This window comes from Mustela lutreola, chromosome 4 (genome assembly GCF_030435805.1).
Source record: "Mustela lutreola isolate mMusLut2 chromosome 4, mMusLut2.pri, whole genome shotgun sequence".
Taxonomy (NCBI): Eukaryota; Metazoa; Chordata; class Mammalia; order Carnivora; family Mustelidae; genus Mustela; species Mustela lutreola.
In genome coordinates this window covers 25,384,052-25,396,975 of record NC_081293.1, presented here as the reverse complement: position 1 = coordinate 25,396,975, position 12,924 = coordinate 25,384,052, and the positions used below count along the sequence as shown (strand labels likewise).

General features: G+C 45.0%; 1 protein-coding gene across 2 annotated transcripts in view; it reads left to right on the top strand.

Annotated features, from left to right (window-relative positions):
- Window positions 1-12,924, top strand: part of PDCD11 (programmed cell death 11) — a 42,634-nt gene that overhangs the window by 21,164 nt on the left and 8,546 nt on the right. For both annotated transcript variants that reach the window (XM_059169034.1, XM_059169033.1), the window contains exons 16-25: window positions 29-199; window positions 1,154-1,373; window positions 2,259-2,408; window positions 2,830-2,945; window positions 4,313-4,854; window positions 5,730-5,792; window positions 8,238-8,346; window positions 9,958-10,047; window positions 10,251-10,353; window positions 10,804-10,981. In XM_059169034.1, the coding sequence (XP_059025017.1) occupies window positions 29-199; window positions 1,154-1,373; window positions 2,259-2,408; window positions 2,830-2,945; window positions 4,313-4,854; window positions 5,730-5,792; window positions 8,238-8,346; window positions 9,958-10,047; window positions 10,251-10,353; window positions 10,804-10,981 (1,742 nt within the window). The remainder of the gene's footprint in view (window positions 1-28; window positions 200-1,153; window positions 1,374-2,258; window positions 2,409-2,829; window positions 2,946-4,312; window positions 4,855-5,729; window positions 5,793-8,237; window positions 8,347-9,957; window positions 10,048-10,250; window positions 10,354-10,803; window positions 10,982-12,924) is intronic.

Sequence of the window (12,924 nt, the reverse complement as noted above, 5' to 3'; positions counted from 1 at the left end):
GGAATGTTCCTTGATGAAGTGCTATTAGCTCCTTTGTAGGAAGCCAGCTTTGGTGTCCACCGTGGAGGGTGGCCAGGATCCTAAAAGCTTCACAGAAATCCATCCTGGGATGCTGCTCATCGGTTTTGTGAAGAGCATCAAGGACTATGGTGTGTTCGTCCAGTTCCCGTCAGGTCTTAGTGGACTGGCCCCCAAAGCTGTAAGTTCAGCTCCATGTACCAAGAGCCTTGGGGGAGAGATACTACAGTCATGGAACCTGAGAGTGGGAAGGTGCAGGATACCTTAATCCTTGTAAGATTTTCAGGGGCAAGGCAGAAAGGCCACCTGGCTGAGGGGAATGGGGCTGAGATTCTTGCCCAGCCATGTGTCCTGGTATAGGGCTGTGTCCTGGAGGGAGGGGCATCTTTACTTCACAGTACAGCGTTGGGTAGGTGGGCAGGGACTGTTAAGACTAGTCTCCAGTTCCAGAATAGTGACTTACACTGTCAGCATGTATAGACATGGCCGTTAACTTTCCTGAGCCACTGCGTGCCGGTTTTGCAACCTCTGGGGTTTTTGAGGCATCACGATACCAGAATACCTTGGAAGGATCCCCTCCACCACGGTGTCACTGAAGTCATGAACTTTTCAGATTGCAAAAAGTCTTAGTGACCCCATCATTGAACCCCTCATGCCTGCTGACTAAACTGTGACCCAGAGTCAGAGGGAGTCTTAGCGAAGTCAGTGTAAGACGGTGGGAGAGCGGGTAGCCTGTAGTTTATTCATAAATATTTATTCCTTTCCATAGGTTTATCCTCCTGATGTTTTCCCTAGACGGCTCTTATTTGTATCCCCTGCCAGAACAATTTGAGAGAAGAGGGGAAGCCTGCAGAAACATGCATAGCACAGGGCAGAGGGTTACCATCGTGTGTTAGAGACATGGCTTGCCAGTGATGTGCCTCCTTGGCTGGGTGCCCTCTAGAAGGCTATCTTGGACAGCCAGGGCCTTGCACAGTTTTCTGGAAGGGGAGTAGAGCTGTGCTGAAGAGAGGGTTGAGGAATCTTCCTGGCCCCCATCTCTCCCCACTCTTTCCCCCACACATCCTTTCTTGGGGGCATGAAGTGAGTTGTTTTGATAGAGACTTCCTGTCTTTATTTTCTGCCTGCTCGTTAGATCATGAGTGACAAGTTTGTGACTTCTACAAGTGACCACTTCGTCGAGGGGCAGACAGTGGTTGCGAAGGTGACCAACGTGGATGAGGAGAAGCAGCGCATGCTGCTGTCGCTGCGGCTGTCGGACTGTGGTCTGGGCGACCTGGCCACCACCAGTCTCCTCCTCCTGAGCCAGTGCCTGGAAGAGCGGCAGGGTGTGCGCAGCCTCATGAGCAACCGAGGTAGGGGCACGTGGGCTGAGGGGGGTCAGGGGTGGGGAACGTCTGTTTTATTTGAGAGAGAGGCAGAGAGAGCACGATTGGGAGGGACAGGAGGAGAGCGAATGGCAAGCAGGCTCCGTGCTCATCTGTATCCCATAACCCCGAGATCACTACCTGAGTAGAAATCGAGAGTCAGATGCTTAACCAACTGAGCCACCCAGACCCCCCCCCTTTTTAATGGGAGTATAACTTGTATAAACTGCATATATCATTTAAGGTATAATTCAGTAACTGTTTATAAAACAAACACCCTCATTTACTCAACCCAGATTCAGATAAAGATCATTACCAGCATCCCAGAGGTCCCCCTTGTGTTCTCTGCCAGACCAAAGTCAGAACTTGCCCTAGCTCTGTGTCCTCAGGTTTGCATTTGTTGTGAATCCGTTCACACCTTCACTGCTCACTTACTCAGCCAGTACCTGGTGGATGAGAGAATGGAGCAGGGACCTGCTGGAAGACTCTAAGGGGTGGTTATGTTGATTTCTAAAGTTTCCAACCATCAGGGAGGATTGTTGGAATCCTTATGGGATTTGGGAATAAGAAGCTTGAGAGGATAGATTCCAAACTGAAGCAGTGAAAATTCAGAAAGCAAAGGAAAGTGTGTGTTTGTGGTATTTGTTGGCTACTTTCATGAGTGATGGCCAGGGAGGGTCAGCAAAAGGTGCAGGTCTCTCTCCCGGCAATCGGAGTGTTCACGGGCGTCGCATATTTCTACCAAAAGTGATCTGACCTTCGCAGTGCTCCAGGATTCTGCTCTCCTCTGTGGGGCAGTGTGTTGCCAAAGGAAGAGAATGGTGAGTATTGTTTCTGCTTGTTAATCCTGTTTCCTTTGGGTCTCTCTGGCAGACTCTGTGTTGATCCAGACGTTGGCTGAGATGACACCCGGGATGGTCCTTGACCTAGAGGTGCAGGAGGTGTTGGAGGACGGCTCTGTAGTGTTCAGTGAGGGCCCCGTGCCTGGCCTGGTTCTGAGGGCCAGCAGATACCATCGGGCAGGTGAGCACTGCTGTCTCGCCCCTAGTGGTTCATGGGGGAAATTCTTCATCCATTCTTCCCTCCCTTGGGTACAGAATTCCCAAATGCATAATGTAGAGGAGCTGATTCAGTAGAAAATGTTAGCATCCCAGTCTTGTATCTATGTAAATCAAGACACCTGACAGCGTGCCAAAGAAGATCTAAGTGTGAATCCTATTGTTATAATTGGGTAAATCTAGATTTTATATAGCAGGTTGCATAAATTAAGGCACACCTGAATTTAAAGTATGGGAGCTACACTTTTGGTTTTCCTTGCCCATATCATCCCGGGACGGATGTCCCCTTTTCATTTTTGTCCCCAAGGGCTTGCAGGGCTCTTGGAGAGATGCTTCCTTCCCTGCTCCAGGAGGGTGATCATGCTGTGTTTGCTTCTGCCCTGCAGGGCAGGAGGTGGAACCTGGGCAGAAGAAGAAGGTTGTCATCTTAAATGTTGATATGTTGAAATTGGAGGTACATGTTTCCCTTTGCCACGATTTGGTGAACAGAAGAGCTAAAAAGGTAAGCTGGCGATGACTTCCATTCCCAAGGTTTCAAAGGCATCACCTACCTCATCAGCCCCACACACTTTGCTCAGGGGTTTCAGTGCAAATGCCTGTGGATGAGGTGCTTGACTGCCTGGTTTGGTGTGGGTCATTCCCATACCTCTTCTCTGGTCTTGGTGGGGTTAGTAATAGTACCGACTTGCACTCTGGTGCCAATGATAAATGATGTGGTCCCCTGGCTTAGAGCCGGGTGGATAGTGTAAATGAGTGCAGTGGGCACGGCCAGCCCACAGAGGGGCTTGTTGCCACGTGGGAACATCAGCATGTGCTGTTGCCGAGTCTGATTTTTAAGATGAGGCAGAATTTGACTTTTATTTGAAATAAATGTGGGAAATGTTGGAAACTGTTTTTTAAGACCTATAGCCCAAACAAAATAAGTCTATGCATAGTTCTGACGTCCAGGCTGCTCATCCACATTCCCTCCCGTACATTTCTGTGTGAGAGAAGAATGGGTTCAAGGGGTGTCTCAACACATGTGGTATTTTTCTCTGGATGATGTATATATTCGGTCCTCATTTCAAGTGCGTATTAAGAGGGCACCTGGTAAGCATCCCAACTCTTGATGCCAGCTCAGGTCTCCATATCATGGCCGTGAGTTTAATCCCCACGTGAGGCTCCACTTAAATAAACAAATGAATGAATGAATGAATAAAGTACTTACTAAGCATCTAACTGTGTAGGGTAGGTGGAGAGAATTACATGGGTATAATTCCTCATGTCTGGCTGCCTATAATTTTAATACATGGGGAGACAAAGAGAAATAGAAATAGTGGTGAACCCTCACTGAGTTTTCTAGCAGATCCATATCCCGTATCTCCAAGTGAAGCTGGTGAGCTCATACATAAGGGTGTGAGGGTTGGACTCTGAGGAAAGAGTGGGCTACACGCCTCACACACGACGAGCTCCCAATAGTGACTGGTGAGTGGTTGAAAGGGTGAATAAACCAGGGGGGCGCTGCAGAACTACAAGAGTTGGGGACAGTGTCTTTGACCATTAAGGGACACCCAGCTCTGCTAAGAATCACCCCAGTAACTTTTAAAATTCTGATTTCACTAGTTCTAGGATAGGACCTAGAAATCTGAATTCAAAACAAAAGCTAAGTTCCAGGGATTCTGATGCAGTGCTTTTGAGTTTAGTCAGGTCACCTCAGTAACAGGAGAGGAAGCCAGGTGGAGGGAGTGAAGGCTAGTTCGTTACAACTCATCCTAACCCTGGGTTCCCTGGACTCAGGCGGCTTCCCCAGCCCCAGCCTGCCCAGTAGGTGATGACTGAGCACTTGTGCCCTGTAAGATGTGGGGATGGCGGGTTTTCTGTGTTTTCCAGCTGAAGAAAGGCAGCGAGTACCAGGCAGTCGTGCAGCACTTGGAGGAGTCCTTTGCTGTCGCCTCCTTGGTTGAGACTGGCCACCTGGCAGCTTTCTCCTTGACCTCTCACCTCAATGACACCTTCCGCTTCGACTCAGAGAAGTTGCAGGTGGGACAGGGTGTCTCCCTAACCCTCAAGACCACAGAACCAGGAGTGACCGGTTTTCTTTTGGCTGTTGAGGGGCCAGCTGCTAAGAGGACTGTGAGACAGACCCGGAAGGACTCTGAGACCGTCGATGAGGACGAGGAAGCAGATCCAGCTCTTGTTGTTGGGACTGTAAAGAAGCACACCCTGTCCATCGGGGACATGGTCAAAGGCACTGTCAAGTCCGTTAAGCCCACCCATGTGGTTGTGACACTGGAAGACGGCATCATTGGTTGTATTCATGCCTCCCACATTCTAGATGATGTTCCAATGGGCACATCTCCTACTGCCAAACTGAAAGTTGGGAAGACAATCACTGCCCGAGTGATTGGTGGGCGAGACATGAAGACGTTCAAGTACGGAGGCTTTGGGAACTGGGCTGGTTTGGAGGGGACTTTGTTGTAATTGTGGGAGAAGGAATGGGCACTGAGGCAGGCTCGAAAAAGTTGTGCACGAATCAGATTTTCTTCTAGTTAGCAGAAGTGTTCACCAAAAGAATCCTTTTGTCTTTTTTTCCTTTGAAAAAATAATGGCATATGGTGCAGTGGTTAAGGGCATTAGTTTAAAGTGAGAGAGACCTGGGTTCGCATTCCAGGTTTACCACTTAAAATTGTGTGACCGTGACTTAAGTAGTTACTTCACTCTGAGTTTTATTTTCCTAATTGGTAAAATGGGAGTATGGGTGGTTAGCACCTTTCGTGCAGAGGTTGAGAGAACATCTGGTACCCAGTGTGCCTAGCAGGTTGCCTGATGCAGTTACTGCTCAGTATACATTAGAGGTGGTTATAGTCCATTCTCTACTACATACTGTAGTCCTCCTCCTTTTCTTTAAATCTACCTGCAATATTATTATTGTACCAGGAATCTTTGCTGTACTAAGAAAAGCAAAATAATTCTTAGGCTATAATTTGCATATTAATTTCAGTTACTGTACTCTCTAGACCTCCGTTTCCTTACTTTAGAGTAAGAGTTGGAGAATGTAGTCTATAAGGAAAATTCTACTCAGGGTTTAATAAGACAACGCTAAAGAGCAGATGAGTCAACTGCCCAGCATTTGCTGCTGAGAGAAGAGAGGAAGCCCTCAGGCCTGACACGTCACCAGTGGGCAGGCTGCCAGCGGAGCAGCGGAGCTTTTAAGCTGGGTTTCCTGGGAGTAGAGAGAAAGTCTGATCTCCAGATTACGGTGGTACAGAGAATAAGAGAAATGATTTGACATTATTTCTTTCTCCAGGTTTCTCCCAATAAGTCATCCCAGATTTATTCGAACCATTCCAGAGCTGAGTATCCGGCCAAGGTGAGAGGAACCCCAGTAGCATGGTCTCAGGGAAAGAGTGGGGAACTGAGTTCCTGCCAAGATTCTGCCAGCATTGTGACTTATTTTGCCTCTGTCTAGCTTATCTTATTTCTCTAATAAGGATATTAGGCTCTGATAGGGCTAGGTAGAGGGATTATAAGAAACTTAATGTAAAAACTATATTTAGGGTTTAAAAGTCTGGTTGCAGTTCTCTTTGTCAGCACATAACAAAAAGGTACATTTTTGGTCTCAGTTCAATTTTTTGGAACTCAGTAATTCCAAAAATAAACCACATGTAGCCAAGAATACCCATTCTTTGAGTGTAGAGACTACTGCTCAGTAACTGGAATTTTAGGTCACGTTCTAGTGGATTTCAGAGAGGGGTGTTCAGTGAGGGATTCTGTGTGGAGGAAAAACTAGTTCCATTTCATGTTGGATCCAGTTTGGGATCTTTTTTTTTTTTTTTCATTTTTCTTATTTAGTGTAATACTTTCTAGATCCTTCCATGTTGTCACAAATGGCAAGATCTCATTCCTTTTTACCACTGAACTTCAGAGTAAGCCCTTTAGTTGCAGAATAGTGAGATTTGGTGGATGCACATACTCCTCTTTGTTTACTGTGTGGGTTCCTTGGTTTTGTCAATTTTGATCCTGATCCCCCTCCAGTCTTTGTCATGAAAACAGATCTTTGTTGTGAGTCCACCAGATCTTCACCTGAGGTGTGATGCCTTATTTAATTAAGAGTTGGGGTCGGGTAGTTTCTTCAGGCTAAGGGGAGATAGGTCCAGGTAACAAGGGTTGGTTCTTCTGAGTCCTCCCTTCTTGGCTTGCAGATGGTTATCTTTGAGTGTCTTCATGTGGTATTCTCTTTGTGTATATCTGTATCCCAGTCTCTTCCCTCATTTTGCTTTTTTGTTTTATTGTGGTTAAAACACAAAACATAAAATTACCCTCTTAACAGTTTTTAAGTTTGCATCACAGTGTTGTTGACTGTGTGCACGTTATTGTAGAACAGATCCCCAGAACCTTTTCATCTTGCATGGCTGAAACTCTATACCCATAGAACAGCTCTCCATTTCTTATACCCCTTGCCTCCGGCAGCTGCCATTCTAACTTCTGTTTCTTGCATTTGATTACTTTAGATAACTTGTGTAAGTGGATCATGGTCAGTCCTTTTGGCTGGCTAGCTTCACTCAGCACAACATTCTGAAGGTTCATTACATAGTAGTATATAGCAGGATTCTTCTTTTTAAAGGCACCGGGCTGGCTCAATCGTTAAGCGTCTGCCTTCGGCTCGGGTCATGGTACCAGGGTCCTGAGATCGAGCCCCACATTGAGGCTCTGCGGGAAGCCTGCTTCTCCCTCTCCCACTCCCCCTGCTTGTATACACACACACACACACACGCGCGCGCGCGCGCACGTGCGTATGTCTACAAAATTATTTTGTGTGGTTTCAAACTTCACATAAATGGCATGCTGTACTTAATATTTTGCAACTTGTTTTTTTTCACTTAAAATTTTGTTTTTGAGATCTGCTTTTGTGTTTGTAGTTAAAATAGTAATTCATCTTATGAATGTGCCCAACTATATATATTCTCCAACCAATGGAGGATGTTTAAGGTGGTTTCCAGTTTTTCTCTATTATAAATAATGCCACAGGGAACATCTTGGAACTTGTTCCACTGTGTCTGTGCAAGGATTTCTGTAAGGTGGAATTTTCTGGGTTCTAAGGTGTATGCATTTTAACTTTACTAGTATATGAATGTTTCTGTTTTTCTATATTCACCAGTGATTGCTATTATATGTGATAGTTTATTAGCATTACTTGTACTATTTTCTTGTTTAATTTTGTTTTAGAAATTACTTGGTAAGCTGGATGGGGAGGGAGTTCTGTGATTTTTTTTTTTTTTTTTGAAGTGCGTTGTGGACTGATAACCACATCCCCTTTTTGCTTTACTAAGCAGAAAGGCAGTAATAATTTCAAGGTAGCATAGGGGACAGAGCCCTGGATTTTTGAATCAGAGCCCTGACTTCAACTCCTGGTTTAATAGCACAAAATGAGTTTAATAATATCTACCCTGCTTCATGCACACATAAGATTGTTGTCACATTCATTGAGAGATTATTTGGGAAAGTTCTGCAAACTGTAAAGCAATAGGTAAATAGTATTACAAAAGAAGTAGTAAAACAATGTTTTTTCCTAAATTTTTAAAGATTGTAGGCTGCCTACTTTATAGCTTGTTCATACCTAGGTAAATGAAGTGGAGGAGATAGCTGTCTTGCAGGTATTATGACCATTCCCCTTGGAGGAGAGAAATGGGCATGTGGGTGATGTGCATGAACATGGGGGGTACAGTCAATCCATGGCGACGTCGGGGAGATGGTTTTAAGCTAGCAGCTGTATCCAGAGGTTGGCATACTCTTTCCATTGCTTTTCTGCCAACAGTGAGCTGGAGAAGGATGGCTGCACTGCTCTCAACACTCACTCTGTTAGCCCCTCAGAGAAGGTTAAACAGTACCAGGCTGGGCAGACGTTGATTTGTTTCTTGAAGAAGGTAAGTAGTGCACACTCTGCAGTGTGATGCTGTCCTTTTTCAGAAGAAAAAAAAGGGAGAAGCTGGAGACAACAGCCATTAGCACTTAACATTTGCTTCTGTTTGCTACCATGTTGGTTTGTGGGAGACCAGAAGCCTAACTGAGGAGCTGAAATTATGGCTTACGAAACACTTAGCAAGCAACTCACAGTTGAACATGTTTGTAGATCAATGATACGAAAGGGAAAGAAAAAACAGAGAGCAAGATTTAAAGTAAATGTGCTGTTGGAGTCTAGATTTTTGTCTTTCATAAAGTTCAGGTACAATGCAGAATACTATGTACCTGGGTGCCAGATTATTTGTTCTAGCCCCAAGTGGAACAGGTGTTCATGAAAGGGAGAAAGGGAAGCGATCAGTGAAAGCTGTACCAGTTGGGATATATCAGAGAGGAAGTTGGATTGGGCTTGACGTTGACAGATACCTCCTCTTCACTGCTGCCAGATTGTTCTTCCATAAGCATCTGGTTGAGCATGTCACTGATGCCCTTTAGTTAACTCTTGTGCCTTGGTGGGTTTCATAAACCTCTGGTGTCTTAGAGTGGTATTTAAAGCTTTTCATAATCTGACCTCATACACCTTGTGTACCAATCAGCCTGAAAACCTCCTCTTTCCCTTCTTGTCTTTATTTCTGTACTCAGAGTACCCTCTGTTCATTCCTATAACCCTTTAAGGCCCAGCACAGATACCCCCCAACCCCCTCGCCCCATATTCCTAGTTCTCCCATGTATTCCCGTAGTGCAGTGTGTTTCTACTGCTCTGGTTATTTGCACACTTGTTTGACTTACTCTTTGTAGACTATAATCTTGAAGGTAGGGGTTTGGCTTTTATTTATCACTATGATGCTATGTACATAGTGGCTGCATGATAAGTAGTTTGTTGAGTTCACTTTGAAAAATGGGGCTGCATGTTTAGGGCAGGGAGGGCACTGTAAAGAGGAAAGAATCAAGGGGCGCCTGGGTGGCTCAGTGGGTTAAGCCGCTGCCTTCGGCTCAGGTCATGATCTCAGGGTCCTGGGATCGAGTCCCACATCGGGCTCTCTGCTCAGCAGGGAGCCTGCTTCCTCCTCTCTCTCTCTGCCTGCCTCTTTGCCTACTTGTGATCTCTGTCTGTCAAATAAATAAATAAAATCTTAAAAAAAAAAAAAAAAAGAGGAAAGAATCAAAATCTAAATTGATTTAGAAATCAGATGTTGAGCCCTGGAGAGAGGTGATTAAACCGTCACTCGGCAGAGCTGATCTTGGAGGAGTCTGCAGAGGTCAGTGGGATTGTTCCTGATGCTTGAGGACACTTCTGAGATCATTTTTGCCTCCTGATCAGTTGAGGCACCAAGAGGGATACATGGTTGGCTAGCCTAGCAGAGGCTCTGAGCCAGACTCTTGAGTGAAGTCTGTGAGAAATGGAGATTGGGCCGGGGCAGTGGGATGTAGGGGGTGGATTCCTGTCCCTTGGGAAAAATGTAGGATTAGGACCCCTTCAGCTGTGCAGTTTTTAGGAGAGTCTTCTATTTTGATGAAGGGAAAAGAAGATGTTTATATCCATCCCATTCTGTCTCTCCTCCTATGTTTTTCTCCAGTACAACGTGGTTAAGAAATGGCTCGAGGTGGAGATTGCTCCAGACATCCGGGGCAGGATTCCCTTGTTGCTTACCTCGCTCAGCTTCAAGGTCAGTGAGCTTGAGATCCCTGGAGAGGAAATCCAGGCTCCTAAGCTGGCCGTGTCTGGTGTGTGCATTGGTTACAAGAAACCATGTATGTACTTATCCAGGGATTGGTTTGGGACATACTTGGTATAGAGACTTAAATGCTAGTTTTGGGTAAATGACAGACCTTTTCTCCAAACATTAAAGGAATTTTCTTGTCCATCCAGGTTCTAAAACATCCAGATAAGAAGTTCCGGATTGGCCAGGCTCTGAAGGCTACTGTGGTTGGCCCAGATTCTTCCAAGGCTTTCTTGTGTCTCTCACTTATAGGTGTGGTGAAAAATGCTGCCTGGTCAGAGAAGGGAGAGGGTAGAAAGGACTGGGAAAGGGTCATCAGATAGTGCCCAGGTTCAAGGATGCCTCTGGTATTGGAGTCCTCAGAAAGCTTACTGGGGCCTGTGTCTTCTGGGAACACTTTCTTCGGGGACTTTGTTCTCTGGCCTGTGTCAGTTTGCTACTGTCTGAGTCACATTTTCTGACTTGGTTGGTTTTCTCAAGTCTCTCAGAAGGGGTTGTCCACTACAAGGCCCTGAGATTTCCCCACTACATGGCATGGTAATGTGGGTGTTTATGATCGTTTTGGTCCACTCTGCCTAGATATCCCCAAGTCTGAGCAGCCTCTGACTTCCCCAGCCTGTGCTTGGCCAGTGTTCCAGCTTCTTTCTTCATTTGCCCTTCCCTGAGTCAGGTTTATTCTCCTACCGTTCTCCTACCTACCAGGTCCTCACAAGCTTGAGAAGGGGGAAGTGGCCATGGGCCGAGTGGTGAAGGTGACTCCCAAGGAGGGGCTGACTGTCTCCTTCCCCTTTGGGAAGATTGGAAGGGTCAGTGTATTTCACTTGAGTGACTCCTATTCAGAGACACCCCTGGAAGACTTCGTCCCCCAGAAGGTTGTCAGGTAGGCCTAGTTTGTTCAGTTTTTTGCTCTTCAGCTCTATGTGGGATTGTAGATTTCTTTTTTTAAAAAAATATGAATGTCTGGGCGCCTGGGTGGCTCAGTGGGTTAAGCCGCTGCCTTCGGCTCGGGTCATGATCTCAGAGTCCTGGGATCGAGGCCCGCATCGGGCTCTCTGCTCAGCGGAGAGCCTGCTTCCCTCTCTCTCTCTGCCTGCCTCTCCATCTACTTGTGATTTCTCTCTGTCAAATAAATAAATAAAATCTTAAAAAATAAAAAAATAAAAAAATAAAAAAATATGAATGTGGAGCGCTTGGGTGGCTCAGTAGGTTAAAACCTCTGCCTTCAGCTCAGGTCATGATCCCAGGGTCCTGGGATCGAACCCCGCATTGGGCTCTCTGCTTCCTCCTCTCTCTCTGCCTGCTGTCTGCCTACCTGTGATCTCTGTCTGTCAAATAATAAATAAAATCTTTAAAAAAACAAAAAAACATGGATATGATAGCTGATTTTGTACCAGAAGAAAATTGTAATAAAAAAGGAAAAGTTGGGCGCCTGGGTGGCTCAGTGGGTTGGGCCGCTGCCTTCGGCTCAGGTCATGATCTCAGAGTTCTGGGATCGAGTCCCGCATCGGGCTCTCTGCTCAGCGGAGAGCCTGCTTCCCTCTCTCTCTCTCTCTGGCTGCCTCTCCATCTGCTTGTGATTTCTCTCTGTTAAATTAATAAATAAAATCTTTAAAAAAAAAAAAAAAAAAAAAGGAAAAGTTCTGTTGCTGCTCACTTTCTCTACCACTTTTCATCATTATATACCTTGGTTTCTATCTTTCAAGACTTTTACACACATGGAGGTATACTTTTTTTAATGTAATAATAGAATTCCATTTGATATATTCTGCAGCTTGCTTTTTTTCTCATAGCAGCTTATCATGGACTTTTTCTTTTCCTGTGCTAGTATATCTAAATTTTTTGTTTTGTTTTGTTTTGTTTTAAGATTTTATTTATTTACTTGACAGAGACACAGTGAGAGAGGGAGCACAAGCAGGGGGAGTGAGAGAGGGAGAAGCAGGCTCCCCATTAAGCAGGGAGCCCAGTGTGGGGCTGGATCCCAGAATCCTGGGATCATGACCTGAGTTGAAAGCAGATGCTTAACAACTGAGTCACCCAGGCACCCCTCTACCTTGTTCTTTTACCTTATTTTTAACATTTTTGTTCCATTATTTTTTTTTATCGTTATCTAAAACCTCTTTTGATGGACAATAATAATGAAGTGAATATCTTTGTGCATGTGTTTGGACACAAGTGAAAATGTATCGTGAAATATATTGCCAGAACTAAAATTGATGGGCCAAACGGCATTACACATTTTGCCAAAGTGCTCTCCAAAAAGACTTCTGATTTATGTTCCTGCCATAAATATAACTGTTTCTTACACCCTTGCCAACAGTGGATGTTCTTAATTTTTAATCTAAGCTATTAAATAGGCAAAAATTGATCTCTCATTTTAAATTGCACTTCTCTTACTGGTCATTTTCCCTCTTTATTGGCAGTTTACATTTTTTCTTTGTTTTGCTTGTCTTGTTCTTTGGTTTGCTCATTTTTCTACTGGACCATTCATCTTTTTAATTAAAAAAATTGATCTGTACATGATTTCTGCAAAAGAGACCTTTTGCAGTTGGGGTATTTTATGAACTATATTATGTGCACTAAAATGAGCCTGGTTTGGAGTTTTGTTTTTGTTTTGATTTTTTAAGATTATTTATCTTAGCACGAGTGAGGGGAGGAGCAGAGAGAGAGAGAGAGAAGCAGTCTCCCCGCTGAGTATGGAGCCTGACTTCACAACCTGAGCCAAAACCAAGAGTCTGATGCTCAACAGACTGAGCCACCCAGGTGCCCCCAGTTCAGAGTTTTAAAGTTATTTTCCAGGGTGAATAAATTAGCATTGAAGAGGCA